This window comes from Vulpes lagopus, chromosome 22 (genome assembly GCF_018345385.1).
Source record: "Vulpes lagopus strain Blue_001 chromosome 22, ASM1834538v1, whole genome shotgun sequence".
NCBI classification, from domain to species: Eukaryota; Metazoa; Chordata; class Mammalia; order Carnivora; family Canidae; genus Vulpes; species Vulpes lagopus.
Window position 1 is genome coordinate 19,409,287 of NC_054845.1, and position 16,690 is coordinate 19,425,976.

At 36.8% G+C, this 16,690-nt stretch overlaps 1 protein-coding gene across 7 annotated transcripts in view; it reads right to left on the minus strand.

The window, feature by feature from the left end:
- The window catches only part of ERBB4 (erb-b2 receptor tyrosine kinase 4), a 1,096,742-nt gene that overhangs the window by 328,889 nt on the left and 751,163 nt on the right, over positions 1 to 16,690 (minus strand). For all 7 annotated transcript variants that reach the window (XM_041737269.1, XM_041737271.1, XM_041737268.1 and 4 more), the window contains exon 5: positions 14,666 to 14,731. In XM_041737269.1, coding sequence (XP_041593203.1) covers positions 14,666 to 14,731 — 66 coding nt within the window. The remainder of the gene's footprint in view (positions 1 to 14,665; positions 14,732 to 16,690) is intronic.

Sequence of the window (16,690 nt, forward strand, 5' to 3'; positions counted from 1 at the left end):
GCTTGTAAACTGGACTGGTTCTTGAGTTATTCTAGTTTCTTAAAAAAATATCTGGAGGTGAATCTCCAAACTAATGTGCCCAATTTTCTCCTACCCTTCTGAATTGGAATCAGTAAGAAAAAAGACTGCCCTTGAACCTCCGTGAAAGGGACTATTTCAGCTCATTTTCATTACCTATATGACAGCTGTACCTCAGGGATTTGGACCCCAGATATACATCCACCTGATACCTGGTCCTGAGAAAATGCTAGAAACCTCCAAATCAAATTGAGGTAGATTGTTTCCTTCAAAATGCTAGATCAAGACTTCATATTTTAACTAAGCATGAAATGCTTCCTTCTTCCCTTTCTATTATTCTGGTATTGGCTTGGAAAGATAAGTGCCAGCATCCTTATCTCATCTGTCCTTGCTAAAGGGGCAGGGGGTTAAATTCTGGATTTTAGAACAACTTTTTATTGTAGTGTTGGAGAAAAGCTAACTGACCCCTGGCTTGAATGTACAAATGCAACAATCCCTGCAAATGAATCCATTAACATGCCACCTTAGTGGGAGTATTTTGTGTCCTGACATGATTTATCTTTGTCTGTGGTAGTTATCATTTTCCTTGGGCCTGTTAATACCTAGATAACTGTCACAAAGCCAGACAATATCTTTTAGATTATCTAAATGTGCCTCCAACTTTCCACAAACTAAGACACCCCATTGGTTGATTCCCCTGGATTTATATTGCTGAGTTAGAAAGGAATTACCAGAAGCCATTCATGAATCAGGATTCATTTCCTTTGGCAGGGCCCTACTCCCCAGGTTAGGAGTAAAGGTAAATGAGAACGTGATAAAAAACAAAAACAATAACAAAAACAATAACAACAACAACAACACCTCCCCTTAACCATTAAAATATTACAGATGCTGCTGCTAAGACAGTAACTGCCCAACATATAGAAGTGTTTGTGCTATGGCTGACGCTATCTCTTGTACCTACATTAATATTTCTGGAGAAGTTGAAATTCAGTTAAATGAAATCACTGAGTAAACCACTGGGCTTAAAAAAGGTGTCTCTTTCCACAGAGTCTTACTTTGCCCTATTTGGTTTTCATTGGTTTGGGTTTGGGGAACCCAGCTCTGAAGCGCACTCCAAACATTGGAAATTATCTTGCTTATAAGAATCATAGTAATCTCTCTGGTGTGCTGTACTTTCTCCAAAGCTTTAAATGCATGTTCACAGCTGCTAACCACCAAGCAAATGATCTCCTTAAGATTGGGACAGCATAAAAAAGAAGAGGAGGAGGGGGGTAGAAAAAGGAGAAGGAGGAGAATAGTCACCTTAAAAATTGTGAAACTGCAATGGAATATTCCTCAGCCATTAGAAACGACAAGTACCCACCTTTTGCTTCGACGTGGGTGGACCTGGAGGGTATTATGCTGAGTGAAGTAAGTCAATCATTATATAGTCTCGTTCATTTGGGGAATATAAAAATTAGTGAAAGGGAATAAAGGGAAAAGAGAGAAAATGAGTGAAAATATCAGTGAGGGTGACAAAACCTGAGAGACACCTAACTCTGGGAAACGAACAAGGGGTAGTGGTAGAGGAGGTGGGCGGGGGGTTGGGGTGACTGGATGATGGGCACTGAGGGGGGCACTTGACAGGATGAGCACAGGGTGTTATGCTACCTGTTGGCAAACTGAGCTCCAATTAAACAAAAACTTGCAAAAAAAAAATAAAAAATAAAGATTAAATGCGAAGTCAAACATAAATCTATAGTGAACACCTGTTCAGGTAATCTGAAGTATTTTGTAGTCAAAATATATTTTCAATTTAAAAAAAAATGTGAAACTGAAGTTGTGGCGTATGAATATCACAGAGATTAAACAGAAAGCATGATGGTCTGTGAATACCACACAGATGATCAACAAAAGCTATTAGAACTACAAAGCAGTGAGAACTACAAAACAGTAGCTGAAAGTAGTGCTAATGCCTTAAATTTTGATCACACCTCTCAGTTAAGCTGAGAGCCTGATCAAAAGGGGAGAATTGTTAAAAAGGAGACAGCAGGCCCAAAATGGAGTCACATACTAAACTACACTTCAGCAAACCAAGAATTAATACCTAACCTAATTGTAGTCTCAACTCCCAGGAATGTACCCTTAACTAGTCAACAGGGAGTTACCTGGTTGGCACCAGTGAAATAGTCTGCCAGAGAGAGCCCTTCCATTTCCCTTCCAAAGTCAATCTTGCCTGAAACAATGCATTATTTCTTAACAATTTCCTTTTTCTATCCCTTTCCCAAACTTAAAAACCTTTTCTTTTCTGCAGCTTGACAGAGTTCCTTTCTATTGTTAGGCGTGATGTTGCCAGACTCATGAACTGCTGAATAAGATGTCCACTGACACATGAGTGGATAAGGAAGATGTGGTATATACATATATACAGCGGAATACTACTCAGCCATCAAAAATGGAATCTTGTCATTTGCAATGACGTGGATGGAAATAGAGGATATTATGCTAAGTGAAGTAAATCAATCAGAGAAATACAAGTATCATATGATCCCACTCATATGTGGAATTTAACAAACAAAACAGGGCCATAGGGGAAAAGAGGAAAGAAATTAAACAAGATGAAAACAGAGAGGCAGACAAACCATCAGAGAGTCTTAACCACAGGAAACAAATGAGGGTCACTGGAGGGGAGGAGGTGGGGGGATGGGGTACCTGGGTGATGGACATTAAGGAGGGCATGTGATATAATGAGCACTGGGTGTTACAAAAGACTGATGAGTGACCAAACTCTACCTCTGTAACTAATGATATGCTATATGTTAATTAATTGAATTTAAATAAAATTTAAAAAATAAATTTACTTAGTTGAATTTTTATCATTTAACATATTTTATGTTACTTTATAATAGTCTAATACTTGATGAGGAAAATCCCTCCACATAGCTCTTCTTTTCAAATGTATGGCTATCTTATTCATTGTATTTTCCAGAAATTCTTTAGACTATTTTTGCTCCAAAAAGGTGGGGCTGGGGGTTGACTGAAGATTGTTAAATATGTAGCTTAATTTTAGAACTGACATTTTCATAGCATGAACCTTCTCATTTTGGAATGTAGTAATTCTCAATTCACTTACGTTTTCTGTTATGCCTTGGCACAATACTGTAGTTTTATTTTTATTTTAAATGATCAGTAACTAATTCTTTCAGTCTTTCTGTCCTTTACCCTCTACTTCCCTCTGTCTTCTAGTCAATGAAATTAAAAATGTCTTAAAGACATGAAACATTGTAGATGAAAATAATCATCTTAGGTAACAGTAATTTGAGTTCAAGAAATATTCAAATTAGAAGAAAACCAGAAGGGGGGCACTTGGGTGGCTCAGATGGTTAAACATCTAACTTTGGCCCAGGTCATGATCACAGGGGTCCTAGGATCCAGCCCCAAATGCAGCTCTTTGCTCAATGGGGAGTCTGCTTATTCCTTTGCCCCTTTCCCCTGCCTGCTGGTCAGTTTCTCTCCCTCAAATAAATTAGTAAAATCATTTAAAAAAGAACAAAACCAGAAGGTATTCTTGTACTCATAATACTCTACTGGCTCTATCATAACAAAATTCATAGGCAAAAGGAATTTAGGTAAGCCCAAAAAAACATCATCAGGGAAGTAGTGATATGCAAAACTTGTATTTTGGGGTCTATTTTTTATAACTTCATTGTAAATTAATATAATGACTATTTCTTTTGAAAATATCCATGCTGGGATCCCTGGGTGGCGCAGCGGTTTGGCGCCTGCCTTTGGCCCAGGGCGCGATCCTGGAGACCCGGGATCGAATCCCACGTCAGGCTCCCGGTGCATGGAGCCTGCTTCTCCCTCTGCCTGTATCTCTGCCTCTCTCTCTCTCTGTGACTATCATAAATAAATAAAAATTAAAAAAAAAAAGAAAATATTCACGCTAATGGAGAGAAGCAGCCATGAAAATATTGTAAATTATCCAATAACGCATAAGGTTTATATTTACTTGAGAAATGGAATATGTCTGATATTCAGCAATTCACAATTCTTCTAATAGAATGTGTAAAAATGTGGCTTGACACAGAAAAATTGGTAAGTATCCAGTCATCTCTTCTTTTTCTCTGTCATTCCCATACTGTTTACTTAATTCCTCCTCCAACCCGACCAGTTAAGTCAATAAATAGATGATATATCTTGGATTGATGTAGGGCAGAACTTTAAGGAGGATATTTTTCTTCAGACTTGCCCAATTCCTTAACCATGAGAATGGTATGTAAATATTTACTTTTCCAAGAATGAAATTTCATACTTTTTTCTATTCCTGTAGCAGTGAGTATAAGTGTCATATTTATCAATGGACAGCCTGATGTCACATGTAGATAATTTTGAAATTTTCTTTTCAATAGTCAAATACAGTTATCTTAATGACAGCAGTTTGGCTGCAAAGATATAAATCATTCAGAATAAACTGTCATCACTACCAGAATAACAAAATTCTTCTAGTGGTAACAATGCCAGATATTTCCAACTGTTCTTCTCAATGTCCTCTCAACAATCCTTCAAACGTATAGCATTCCCTCTCTAATCTTTCTGATTAGATCACCCATCTCCACAGTTTGCATTCCCATAATGTAAGTGCCTGACATTAAGCTTTTTGATTGTAATGTAAGTGCTCGACATTAAGCTTTTATTTGCTGACAGATCCATTTCAAAGTCATCCATTTTAAATAAACATATGACAGCTGTATGACACAGTTCCTAGTAAAAACCTAGATAAAACAGGCTACCCTAACTGTGGAGTTCCCTCCTTTAGAAATCCCTGCATAACTTATATAACTGACCACTTGGATGATCCAGCTTTCCCCCTGCTGCACCCTAATTCTCAAGCCTAGGCTTTAAATTTGTCAATGGAGAGTGAACCTGTGAAACCCTAACGCACCTTACCCTTGACCCCAATAAAAGCAGAGCCCCAGCTCTGTGCTTTCTATACTCAGGACCTTACTGAATGGCCCTGGTACATACCATGGACCCTGCAGGACTTGTGAGCAATAAACCTTGTATTTTCAAGGTCCCCTGATAATTGTTGCTGTGGTATACTTTGCAACCAGAATAAGAACCCCAAAGGAAAGTCCGGCTGCAACACTAGCTCTGGTTGGGGAAATATCTTTGGGGGCTCACAGGACCAAGTGAGTACCCAAGGGCATTCCTAGCCAAGAGCGTCACTATCAACAGGCTAAGACCCACACAGAACAACTTGCCCAAACTATCTGTGTCTATGTCTGTCTACATGTATATCATCTATATCCATTGCTAATTATTGCACACAGCCAGGAACACAAACACACAAATATTTGAATCAGGCAAGGAAACTTGAACAGGAATCATCTTTTCCAATATTTCATTGCATAGTGAAAGAACTTGAGAAAACTGAGGTTCTTGAAATTGAGTTTGTTCAGACCCCATCTCCGGTCTCTTGATGCCCTTGGTCCAGTATTCTTTTTTTGACCTTTTCAAACATTCCTCATTTTGTCTTGTACCCAGAGCATTTCCAGAGAATGGACACAAGTTTATATACTTTCTTTATGCTGCTTTGATCTTTAACATGACATTAAGCAATGTCTCCTAAATCTGCGTTAACTGTATTACATGGAGCATTTCAAATAATTATATCTCCTGTAATTAAAACAAACAAAAACATCCCTTTCTTTTAAGTCTCTGAAAAGCACCATTAAATGCCAGCAAATATTATCACTTTATATCAAATAAAAGACACATATTAAGGGAGATTATTCTCTCATTTTCTACTAAATTATTGGGTCACTTTTGGAAATGTTTTATACAGACACGATATTAGAAATGTATGCAAGTAGTCAATCCATTTTAATGTTTCCCTTAATTTTACAACATCTCTAGAAACTACAAATCCCAAAAAGGAAAAGAGGAAATAATTGAAATCGATAAGAAGGCTTATGGACATGCAAAGTTATTAGTAAAATACAAGGGTTTTAATTAAAGATGTTGGCTTTTTACAAAGGCTCGCTGTTATCCTGATTGATCGAGGCTGCTGGCTCAGTTCTCTTTTCCCCATTAGCTCCCACTTGCTTTTCTCTGACCTAATTGGATATTTACCACATCTGAACTACCTTTTTAAACATTTGTTCCACAAAGGTTGTAAATACAACTACACTTTAGACAAACTGTAAGTGTATGCACGTATGTGAGTATAATTCGTTTATTATTTTCATAATTTGTCATTTTGATTTTACAAGCAACAGATTTTTGTATATTTTGTGGAAAAACTGACAACTGAGTTTTCAGTTATTACAATTTTTTGCTGAAATTTTGAGGAACAAAAATACATAAGTATTTTCTTATATTTTAATATTCACTTCAATAAACTTCAGACATATTTTAAAATAAAAAGGATATATATTGACATCTATATATATCTACATGTATATATTTCTAAAGTTTGCACTAAAAGTCAATAGAATCCATAAGAGAGGCCAAGTTATTTTTTTCTTTTATTAAACTGAAAGTTTTTGTGTGCTGCAGCTACTGAAAGTAATTTTCTTTGTGCACAATATAACAAATTACTGAGGAAAATGCCAAATCATTTTTTAAAATTTCTGAAAAAAAATTTCTAGCATATTCTACAATGTCTGTACAGAAACATTAAATGACAAAGTGGTTTTTTGGAATAAGTTTTTTCTTTGCCAACATAGTAGTACCCTCCATTTATATTTATCTAAAACAAAACAAATACATAGCTTGAGCTAATTTCATTGACATTCTGTTTTTAATTTGAAACAAAGGATTAGGAGATAATCTAGCTATGGAGGATATTGTAAAAGTAAGGGGTGAATTCCACCAGAAGTTTTCTTTTTCTTTTTTTTTTTTTTTCCACCAGAAGTTTTCATTTGGTTAAAATAATGCCTTAGCTTTAATTGATTGAATGGACATTTCCATGGACAGCAGTATATTTGTTCATTCCAGTAGTTGGGACATACATTCCTTAATAATTTTTGTGGCGTTTAATTTTGGTTTGGGAGACCTTTTTTTTTTTTTTTTTTTGGCCTATTGTCAAATGCCCTTACCGTTGTTCACTTTGTTTCTAAGCCAGAAATGTTACCTGTAGAGGAACTGAGAAGACTAAGGAGCACATGGAGCCTAGCAAATTTTAGTTAAAGAACCATCTTGTAACTCCTTTAATACAAAATTTGTGCAAAGGTTGGGAGAATCCAGCTGTAGTATTTGGATATATGTTTTTCTCCCTCCCTACTCAAAACACAGTGCCTAACTGAGATGGCACCAGGTCTAGAAGGGTAAAGGAATGTGTAAAATGAGCAACACCCGGCCTGATAATAGGAGGCTGGAGACAGCTGGCCTGATACTGTGCTGAAAGATAAAAAAGGACACGCAGTGTCTATTTTAAATGAGATAAGTGTGCTTCATATATCTTGCAGGGACAGAGATAACTTTGTTCCTTTAATCATTATTATTTATTTCTTAAAGCTCAGTCTCTCTCCTACCTAAACTTACAGAGCTCAGACCTTAGGACGCAGTTCTTATGAATAGAGAGAGTTGTCATTCTTACCAGTAAGCTTGCTAAATAATACTTCTATAAGCTTCAGACTTCACACAGCAGATAAGTTTGTCTCCCCTGACATGACTACATTAATCCACTGAATCAATTTACTTAAGCTGTGCCATGGAGCAATGCAGCCACGATTTAACTGAGCTTAAAAGTACTTTCAAGTTTGAGGCACCGCTCTGCACACAACCCAGCTCTTGGGGTCCCGTCCAAAGTTCTATTTTGATCCAAAATGGACTCACTTTTGCTAAGCCCCACCAACCCTTAATACCAGGAGTGGAATTTTAAACCAATCAGTCTGCAATTTCCTGGTCGGAACTAGTGAGGAAATCTTCCTGATAAAACCCCCTGTCTTCCCCCAAGGGAAGGTAAACTTGCCTGAAATAATCCACTCTTTAATTCCCCTGTCCCACCCTCCTTCAGCCTATAAAGTCCTTCCATTTTGTACAGCTCCTCAGACTTCCCTTCTGTTTGCTCAATGGAATGCTGCTTGATTCGAGGAGCATTGAATAAAGCCAATTAGATCTTTAAATTTACTCAGTTGATTGTTTTTTGTTTTTTTTTTTTTTAACAGCATCTATGTCAGAGATATTCCTGTTAGGTTTACAGGGTCAGTTCCCACATTAACATGACAAAGGATTCAAGGAGAATGAATTCAAGTGACTTTAGAAAGTCAGACTCACCAGTAAAACGGTAAGAATGAAACACTCGGCTAGATTCTTACAAGCAAAAGGTACTTACTTTAATATTAATAAAATTCTTTAGGTTGTCTAAGGATTTGTTCCTAAGGAATTTGTTTAGAAAAATGTTTTATTTTTTAGAAAAAAAAAAAAGTTTAAAAAAATGGCTGCTGGCTCTGGAGTTGATAGTCTGAATGTTATTCAATGCAATAGGGGGAAAATGACACAATTAAGTTATTCAACATGCAATCAAAGCTCACAGTGGCACCCAATCCAGGACACAAAGTTAGTGCAAAGTGTTACTAAATTCTACTTAAAATGTACACAATTCTACTGCAATAATGTCTAGAGGTATGCAGAGTGAGCTATTGTCCATAGTAAGCTTTACACTCTCCATTTCACTAGACTTATTAAAAACAAACCAAAAAAAAACTTCTTCCTCATTTCCTTCTTTTTAAAACCCCTGCCTCCTGCAAGCCTCCCCTCAAGCTTACCATTGTTGTAACTCAGCATTTTTGTTTTTGCCATTTCTCTATTCAGAGATGTTTTCATTCTGATTACCACTCTGCTTCATTTCACCTTAATAAGGCATTATCCGAGACTTGTTCTCTCAGAGCCTGAGTCTTTTGTCTTTACCAAGACTTCTTACCATTTAGTGACACAGGGGAGAATTCCTGGCACATTTGTTGTTTTAGGAAGAGACACCTGGGAAGGTGCCAGCACTGATGCGATGTGGTGAGTGAAATGTATTCTTCAGTTGCCTTAGCTGACTCGCAGGGTTTTTTAATACTTTTACCTTCTTTCCCTAATGTATGGTAAGTCTCAGAAATAATTATCCCTAGAAGACGGGGAAATATTTGGCAAATCGTGAAGTTGAATACCTTTAGAGAAGCCCTCACTGAAGTGAATTTATTTCAGTTAAGGGAAAAAAGTCATTTCTAAACAATTTAAGACTACATCTTTTAGATCCTAAAATGTACTTCTGCATGGCCAATCAACAAAAACAGAATATTATCAAAAAACTTGCATAGTCTTGGGGTGCCCTGGTGGCTCAGTTGGTTAAGTTTTTATTTTTTATCTTTTATCATGATCCCAGGGTCCTGGGATGGAGACCAGCATGAGGCTCTCTGAGGGAGAGAAAGCTTGCTTTTCCCTCTTCTCCTCCCCACTGCTTGCACATGCTCTCTCTCTCTCTCTTTCCCTCAAGTAAATAAAAAAAAAAAATCTTAAAAAATTAAAAAATTGTACAGCCTGGATTTTCTGATTTTTAAAAAGCTCAGTCAGGGTTCAGAGGAAGGTATTCCTCAAAGCTCAGTCAGGGTTCAGAGGAAAGTATGCCTCAAGTGGGCCTAAGGTTAAGTAACTGAAAGGCTATCAGAAGTCTAAAGGAAGCCTGAAAAATTTTACATTCTTAAAAAATTTTGATCACATATGATCATTTTCAGAATTTAGAATCTCTACAGAATCTCTTACAAAGTCTAATTCCCACCCCCACTCACCTAAAAAAAAAAAAAAAACAACATATTTCTAAAATTCAGGTCTTAGAATAATTATGTCTTTGAATAGTTCCAAAATACATTTTGCCTCAGAATGGTGGGTTCTTTAAATATGGATAAGTAATTTACCTTTCAAATTGCTCAAACTGGGAGAGAGAGAGAACAGGAGTGAATGTCGAGGGCAAGTAGCCTCCTCTTCACTCTTAGAGTTTTTGCCTTTTTATTCCTCAGCCACGATATCAGTAGTCTTCACAAGGTGAAACTAGCCTGCAAGAATTTCACTTCCACATGTATTCATTCATATTTAAGATGGATTATATTTTCTAACACTATTCTCCTTCAACTTATTAAAATATTAGCTATTATTTATTAGGTCCTTATCTACGCTAAAATATAGCTAAGCATTTCAACTCCATTACTGCAATGAATTTGATTCCAGAGCAACAACCTTTGGGTTAAGTGTAATTATCTCCGTTTTTAGATTTGGTCACTGAGATTTAGAAAGATTAAGTCACTTTCCCATGACAGAAAATGGAAAAGGCTGGGATTTGTATCATCTGGTTGATTTCAAATTCAATGTCCTTGTCCATTAAGCTTGCTGTGCAAAATAGTATACAGGAAACCATTCTATCTTTGGACTCAGGACACTCAGGTTTAAATCCCAGGTATTAGCTGTGTAAATTTAACACCTGATCACTTCCTCAGGGTACATTTCCCCAATTGTAAAATGATGTAAGGATAACTGTCTTTAATTCACAGGAATACGGTGACGGTAAATTTTAAGAGGGAATCTTTTAATAAATTATAAAAGATCCTTGCAAATAAATACTATTCCAAAGTTTGTATTTGCACATATCAGATACATGTAAATGCTTGTCGAAGTTGATTTTGATAGAGTCTGTGGTGGAGGCACAGAGACCATTAAGCTGATTTTAGGTCATTATAGTAAGCCTGATTTCTACGCTGAAAAAGTAGGTGAGGGACCCTGGGTGGCTCAGTGGTTGAGAGTCTGCCTTTGGCTCAGGGTGTGATCCCCATCTGGGGATCAAGTTCTACATTGGGCTCCCTGCAGGAAGCCTGCTTCTCTCTCTGCCTGTGTCTCTGCTTCTCTCTCATAAATAAATAAATAAATCTTAAAAAAAAAAAGTAGGTGAATTAAATGACTTCATGCTGATGATCTGATACTGCTTGATGATTTTCTTAGTCAAGACTGACTCCCACCCTCACTTGGTGGCAAGTAAAAAAACTCATTTAATAGTGCTAGAAGAACATTGTGTTTCTTAAGTCACCTAAGGATAGACACGTAGAAGGCCTTCATGAAGGCCAGAGAATCAGTAGGTAAGAATTGTTACTCTCTTTGTGTCTCTGATTTTTGTTTGCCTCTGCATGACTGATTTATTTAACAGGTTCAAAATGGAACTTCCACTAGGTGTAATATCTCCTCAAGTTCAGATTTCTAATGTAGTATAACCAGAATTTCTGGATCCCAAGTCCTAATTCTCTGGGAGAGAGTTTCATTGGCCCAGCATTGGTCAATATTTACTCTTATTATAAGATTTCTCATTCTCAACCTTCAGTGCTTTTAAAATTTCATTCTGAATAATTATTCTTTGTCTGGGTAGGGGTGGAGTGAGGTTCTTCTATGCACTGCAGGATGTTTGGCAGCATCTCTGGCTTCTACCTACCAGATGCCAATAGATGCTCCCCAAGCCTGATTCAGTATTGGAACACCAAATATATTCAGACAAACAAATGTCCCCTGGAGGCAAAGTCACCTCTGCTTGAGAAATACTATGACTGAAATACTGTCCTATGACTAAGGTTAGAGCATCACACAAAACAAACATGGGTGCAATGACTCACCCCTCTAGAAGGGGGTAGTTCTCAGAGGAAGACAGGTGTCTGCTTGGCAATTACCTAAAAGTTGTCTACTATAAGAATAAGAGAAGTTGTTGAAAATTATGACTTTTTATTAACTTTTGTATTTTTCTTACTAATATAACCAAATCTCTTAAAATTAATTAAAAACTACTGCACTTTGAATGCTATAAGAATTGAAGACATCTTTAATTTTCAAAGTTGGAGAACACTCATGTGTGCTGTTTTCACATTCTATCTTTTAATAGAGTGATTTCCAAGACTTTGGCTCCCTGTCAATTAGAGAATGATCATTCAGCACTAAAACACTCCTCCTACTACTACAAAGAAAGAGAATAAAAATTACATTTTTTATTCTACAAAGACACATATAAAATACAGCAAATATTAAATTAATTAAAATAGTTTTATTTAATTTCATTCATTAATAGTATTATTAAAAGTGCTGCACGGGACTTCTTGTCCAGAAATAATGGCATGAACCTGCCTTTCCCTGTCCTTCCTTACTAAGAGCAGCATACTGTGGAAATAATGCAAAGGGTAACAATGCAAAGGAGAACTCTGAAAGATGTTGAGACAAAGGCAAACTGGTCTGGGACCCTGAACTGGAGGAACAACACAGTAGTAGGTGTCTTACGTCCCTCTACCCAACAGAAGAAAGGAGTCTAAACTAACATTTCCTAAAGGTAAGGTGGCAACAGAAAACAGCCCAGGTAGGCTTGTACATTCCCCAGATCGAACAGGTGGGCCTCAAGGGTGCCAGGTGGGCTTGGTGGGCCTGAGAGTCCTCTCCCCGTGCAGCAGACCAGGGGTGGGTGGGTGGACCCACTAGAGGGTCCCAGACACAACAGAAGCAGCCAGGCTGAGAAGTGTCCTTGGTTCCTTTGTAAAAATAAGTAAGTAATTGAGTAAAAATTCATTTTTAAATTTGACAACTCAGAAGTTTTCTTGCCAGGAGAGGACCTGTGGACCTCTGCACACTTTAACAATTTCCATGGTTACCTGCCACTTCATCACAGAGTATTATAACTATTCTTCAACGTTAGAAATCTTGACTTCGTTAAGTATGGCCACATCAATGTTATTTTAGCATAGCGTGGAACTCGATGTCGACTACTTTGCTGTGAAAACCTTGTCTACTACTATTGTAGTGAACCTATTTCATATATTAGTCTAATCTTTACAATCCTTTAAAATTCTTGCCAAAACATAGCTCCCATAAAACAGTATTTCTGTCAAATAAGTTAATTTAAGTCTACACTGAGATACTGTGTTTCATCTAACTTTTTAAACTTTTTTTTTTAAGGTTTTATTTATTTATTCATGAGAGACACAGAGAGAGAGAGAGAGAGGCAGAGATACAGGCAGAGGGAGAAGCAGGCCCCATGCAGGGAGCCCGATGTGGGACTCGATTCCGGGTCTCCAGGATCACGCCCTGGGCCGAAGGCAGGCTCTCAACTGCTGAGCCACATGGGGATCCTCCTCATCTAACTTTTTGACAAAGACCCAAAAGTTGGATAATACACTGTTTTACCCAGGCACTAGGGAAAACACACATTCACATACATTGCTCCTGGCAGAGAAAACTTTTACAAACCCTACAGAGAACAAGATTTCCATGTTAGTGATCTCTATCAAATTGCATAAATACATGTCCTTGACCTTGTAATTACCATTTCTAGGAATTAACACTACAAGCAAATTCATGCACATATGCATGGAGGAAAAAACATCGAGGTGCATTAAAGCATGTTAACATTTGAGTGAAAAATGGGATAAAACATACACATATTTCCTACTGTATGCATAAATTGTCTCTGGAAAAATACACAGAAGTAGCCAGTAACATTTGTTGCCTAGGGGTGGCTGAAGGACAGAAGCAAAACAAAAGTAGGAAGACATTTTTACTTCAAGTACTTTTCTATTTTATGAATGTTGGGCATGAAAATGTCCATGAATTATTATTATTTTTTAAAGAAATCATTTACCAATGAGAGAATATATATATATATATGTACTATAATCTATAGTGAATATATATTTGCTATACCTTGTTTCTATGGTGGCTCGCAGTAATTATTTTTGTGTTTCTTTATTGGAATGGAATCTAACAAATATGAACTGAGACAAATTAGAAATATCTGGACTTCCATTCAACAGTATAATAAGTTTCCACAATATCTAATATTTGTATATTCATACTTTCAATAACATTCTCTGTGTCTTCTATGCTAATAAAGGAATACATTTTAAATTGCCACCACACTGTTTTCCATATATTATTCCAGCTATTGTTATTGCAGCAGAAAGAAAAATCTTTACCATTTACATAGAGCATTTTGTTTTTCTTTTTTAAAGAAACCGTTTATCCTTAAGATAGTGAAAGTTCAGTGCTGATTTACATATGGCTTTAAGAGTGCTGAAAAAGAAATAGATACTTGTCTTTGTACTCAAAATACTTTTTTTTTTTTTTTTTACTTTTTTAAATGTCTTAGCAGTGATGATAGCTTATAGCTACTTTAATGACTAGTGCAAGAAACAATATAGGTAAGGGCAAGATTAATTCACTTTAGTAGTGAATCTATACTCATAATTCATATGGTTAATATTTCTGTGCCTAGAACAGAGTGGGACACGGTATTGTTTGTTTTTCCTTCCTTTTTTTCTTTTTCTAATAGGTAAATGGTGTTATAACTACTGGGGGAAAGTACTGAGATATTCAGTTAACGTGGAATGGAGTTACCATTTTGTATACATTTGGATTTCCTACTTTCTCTGATATACAGACTCTTAAATCATAGATAATATCAGCACATCTGTGTTGTTGATAGTATTAATTTGGAAACCACAAAGGAATATAAGAAACGATTATATACTGTGCTTCATTTGAAAGCAACAAAATTGGACGGTTTACTTTTCATGTTTCTGATGACCCAAAAGTGTGAAAAACATCAGTTATTAAAATTCCTTGACCATTTCAAGCCTATGCCTTCTTAGTGTTGAACACTTACAGGTCTGGCAATGATTTTCTGTGGGTCCCCAGCATCGGCCAGTACAGGACTTATGACAACGTCCACCTGTAGAACAGGAAAAAGCACAGGCACATTATAATCTTTCGCTCTTTGACTAGGGATAACCCTTCAAAGAAAATACTCTTGTTCCTTTATGAGGATTTTTATGTTATACTGTAGTGGAAACATAGCTCATAAAGTGCCCACTTAGGTAGCAAAACCCGAATGTCAAATGCACGGGAAGCTGAAATACAATCTGCTGATACTCAAAATCCTCTCATCATTTTATAAGAATTTCAAGCACTTAAGGGCACCTGAGTGGCTCAGTTGGTTAAGCGTCCAACTCTTGACTTGGCTCAGGTGATGATCTCGGGGTTATGACATCGAGCCCCGGAGCCCTAAGTAGAGCTGATGTTGTAGGGCTCCATGCTCAGTGGGGGGTCTGCTTGAAATCCCTCTTCCTTCCTCTGCCCACCTGCTCCCCACCCCCTTACACTTCTGCCCCCCATACTTGCGCTTTCTTTCTTTCTCAAATAAAAAAATCTTTTTAAAAAGTTTCAAGCATTTAAAATATGAACCTTTTACAAAGCTTGATTTCAATTATTTGATACCCTCTTTTAAAATTTTTGTTGGTACTACTTTCTTTTTCAAATACAAGCCTTTATTTCCTGTAGCAGTTTCTTCTTCTTAAGAAGGCTACTCTAGGTATTTGCCTCAGCAAATACTCTTGTCCTACAGAGAAATTCTCCTAAGGACTAAGCAAAAGAGTATTAGCTAGAAAAAATCATGTATAATGACTTTCTCAGAAGTTTGCTTCTGAATTTCCTAAGTTCACTCTAAGTATTTGTGAGTATAAGAGCATAGAAGGGTTTATTTTTTTTAATAATTAATTTATTTTTTATTGGTGTTCAATTTGCCAACATACAGAATAACACCCAGTGCTCATCCCGTCAAGTGCCCCCCCTCAGTGCGCGCCACCCAGTCACCCTCACCCCCTGCCCTCCTCCCCTTCCACCACCCCTAGGTCGTTTCCCAGAGTTAGGAGTCTTCCATGTTCTGTCTCCCTTTCTGATATTTCCCACTTATTTTTTCTCCTTTTCCCTTTATTCCCTTTCACTATTATTTATATTCCCCAAATGAATGAGACCATATAATGTTTGTCCTTCTCCGATTGACTTATTTTACTCAGCATAATACCCTCCAGTTCCATCCATATTGAAGCAAATGGTGGGTATTTATCGTTTCTAATGGCTGAGTAAGAAGGGCTTATTTTTAGAATAAAATGTATACGTGAAAATCTATTAAAAACTAAAACTTTTCTATAACATACTTCTTATTAAACCTTCTCTATTAATTTTCTAATATTAATTGTGAGTTAGAATAGAATAATTAGAATTGCAATTCTAATTAAACTTAGAAATATAATTTCTAATATTAATTATATGCCTATACAAGATGTTTATTCTAATGTTATAAACTAAATTGTAAAAATTATGCAACAGGGTGATATCAAATGTTTCCTTCTCTCCTTGACTCATAGGTTTTAACTCTTCAACTTGAAAAATGTTACAACTTGAGCAGCCTTCCCCCCCCCACCCCCTTTCTCTCTCTCTCCTTAAGAGACCACCTGAGTGAATTTGTTATGTTCAATGCTTTCACAGTTAAGGAGCAAATTCACAGGCACACTTTCTCAGGCTGAGCCTCAGACCATCCAAATGGTCCACCCTTCTGCAAGCGAACAGTACAATTGTTTTCCAAGTCACTATAACACTTAGGAGGCTCAATTCCAGTCACCTTCTTAAAAGTATCAGGATCCTTGCCACAACAGAGTTTATTTAAAGCAATTCTGTTTGTGAAGCACTGTTGCTGACATCACCAGCGTATAATATCCTGTCACTCTGCCATCTGTTTATTTAGATCCAAACACATTATAACTACATAATGCAAGCTCTTTCTAGCTGACAGGAAAAGGACTCCATCTGGCCTGAACAATATAACTTTAATCAGTGATAATGATAATTATTA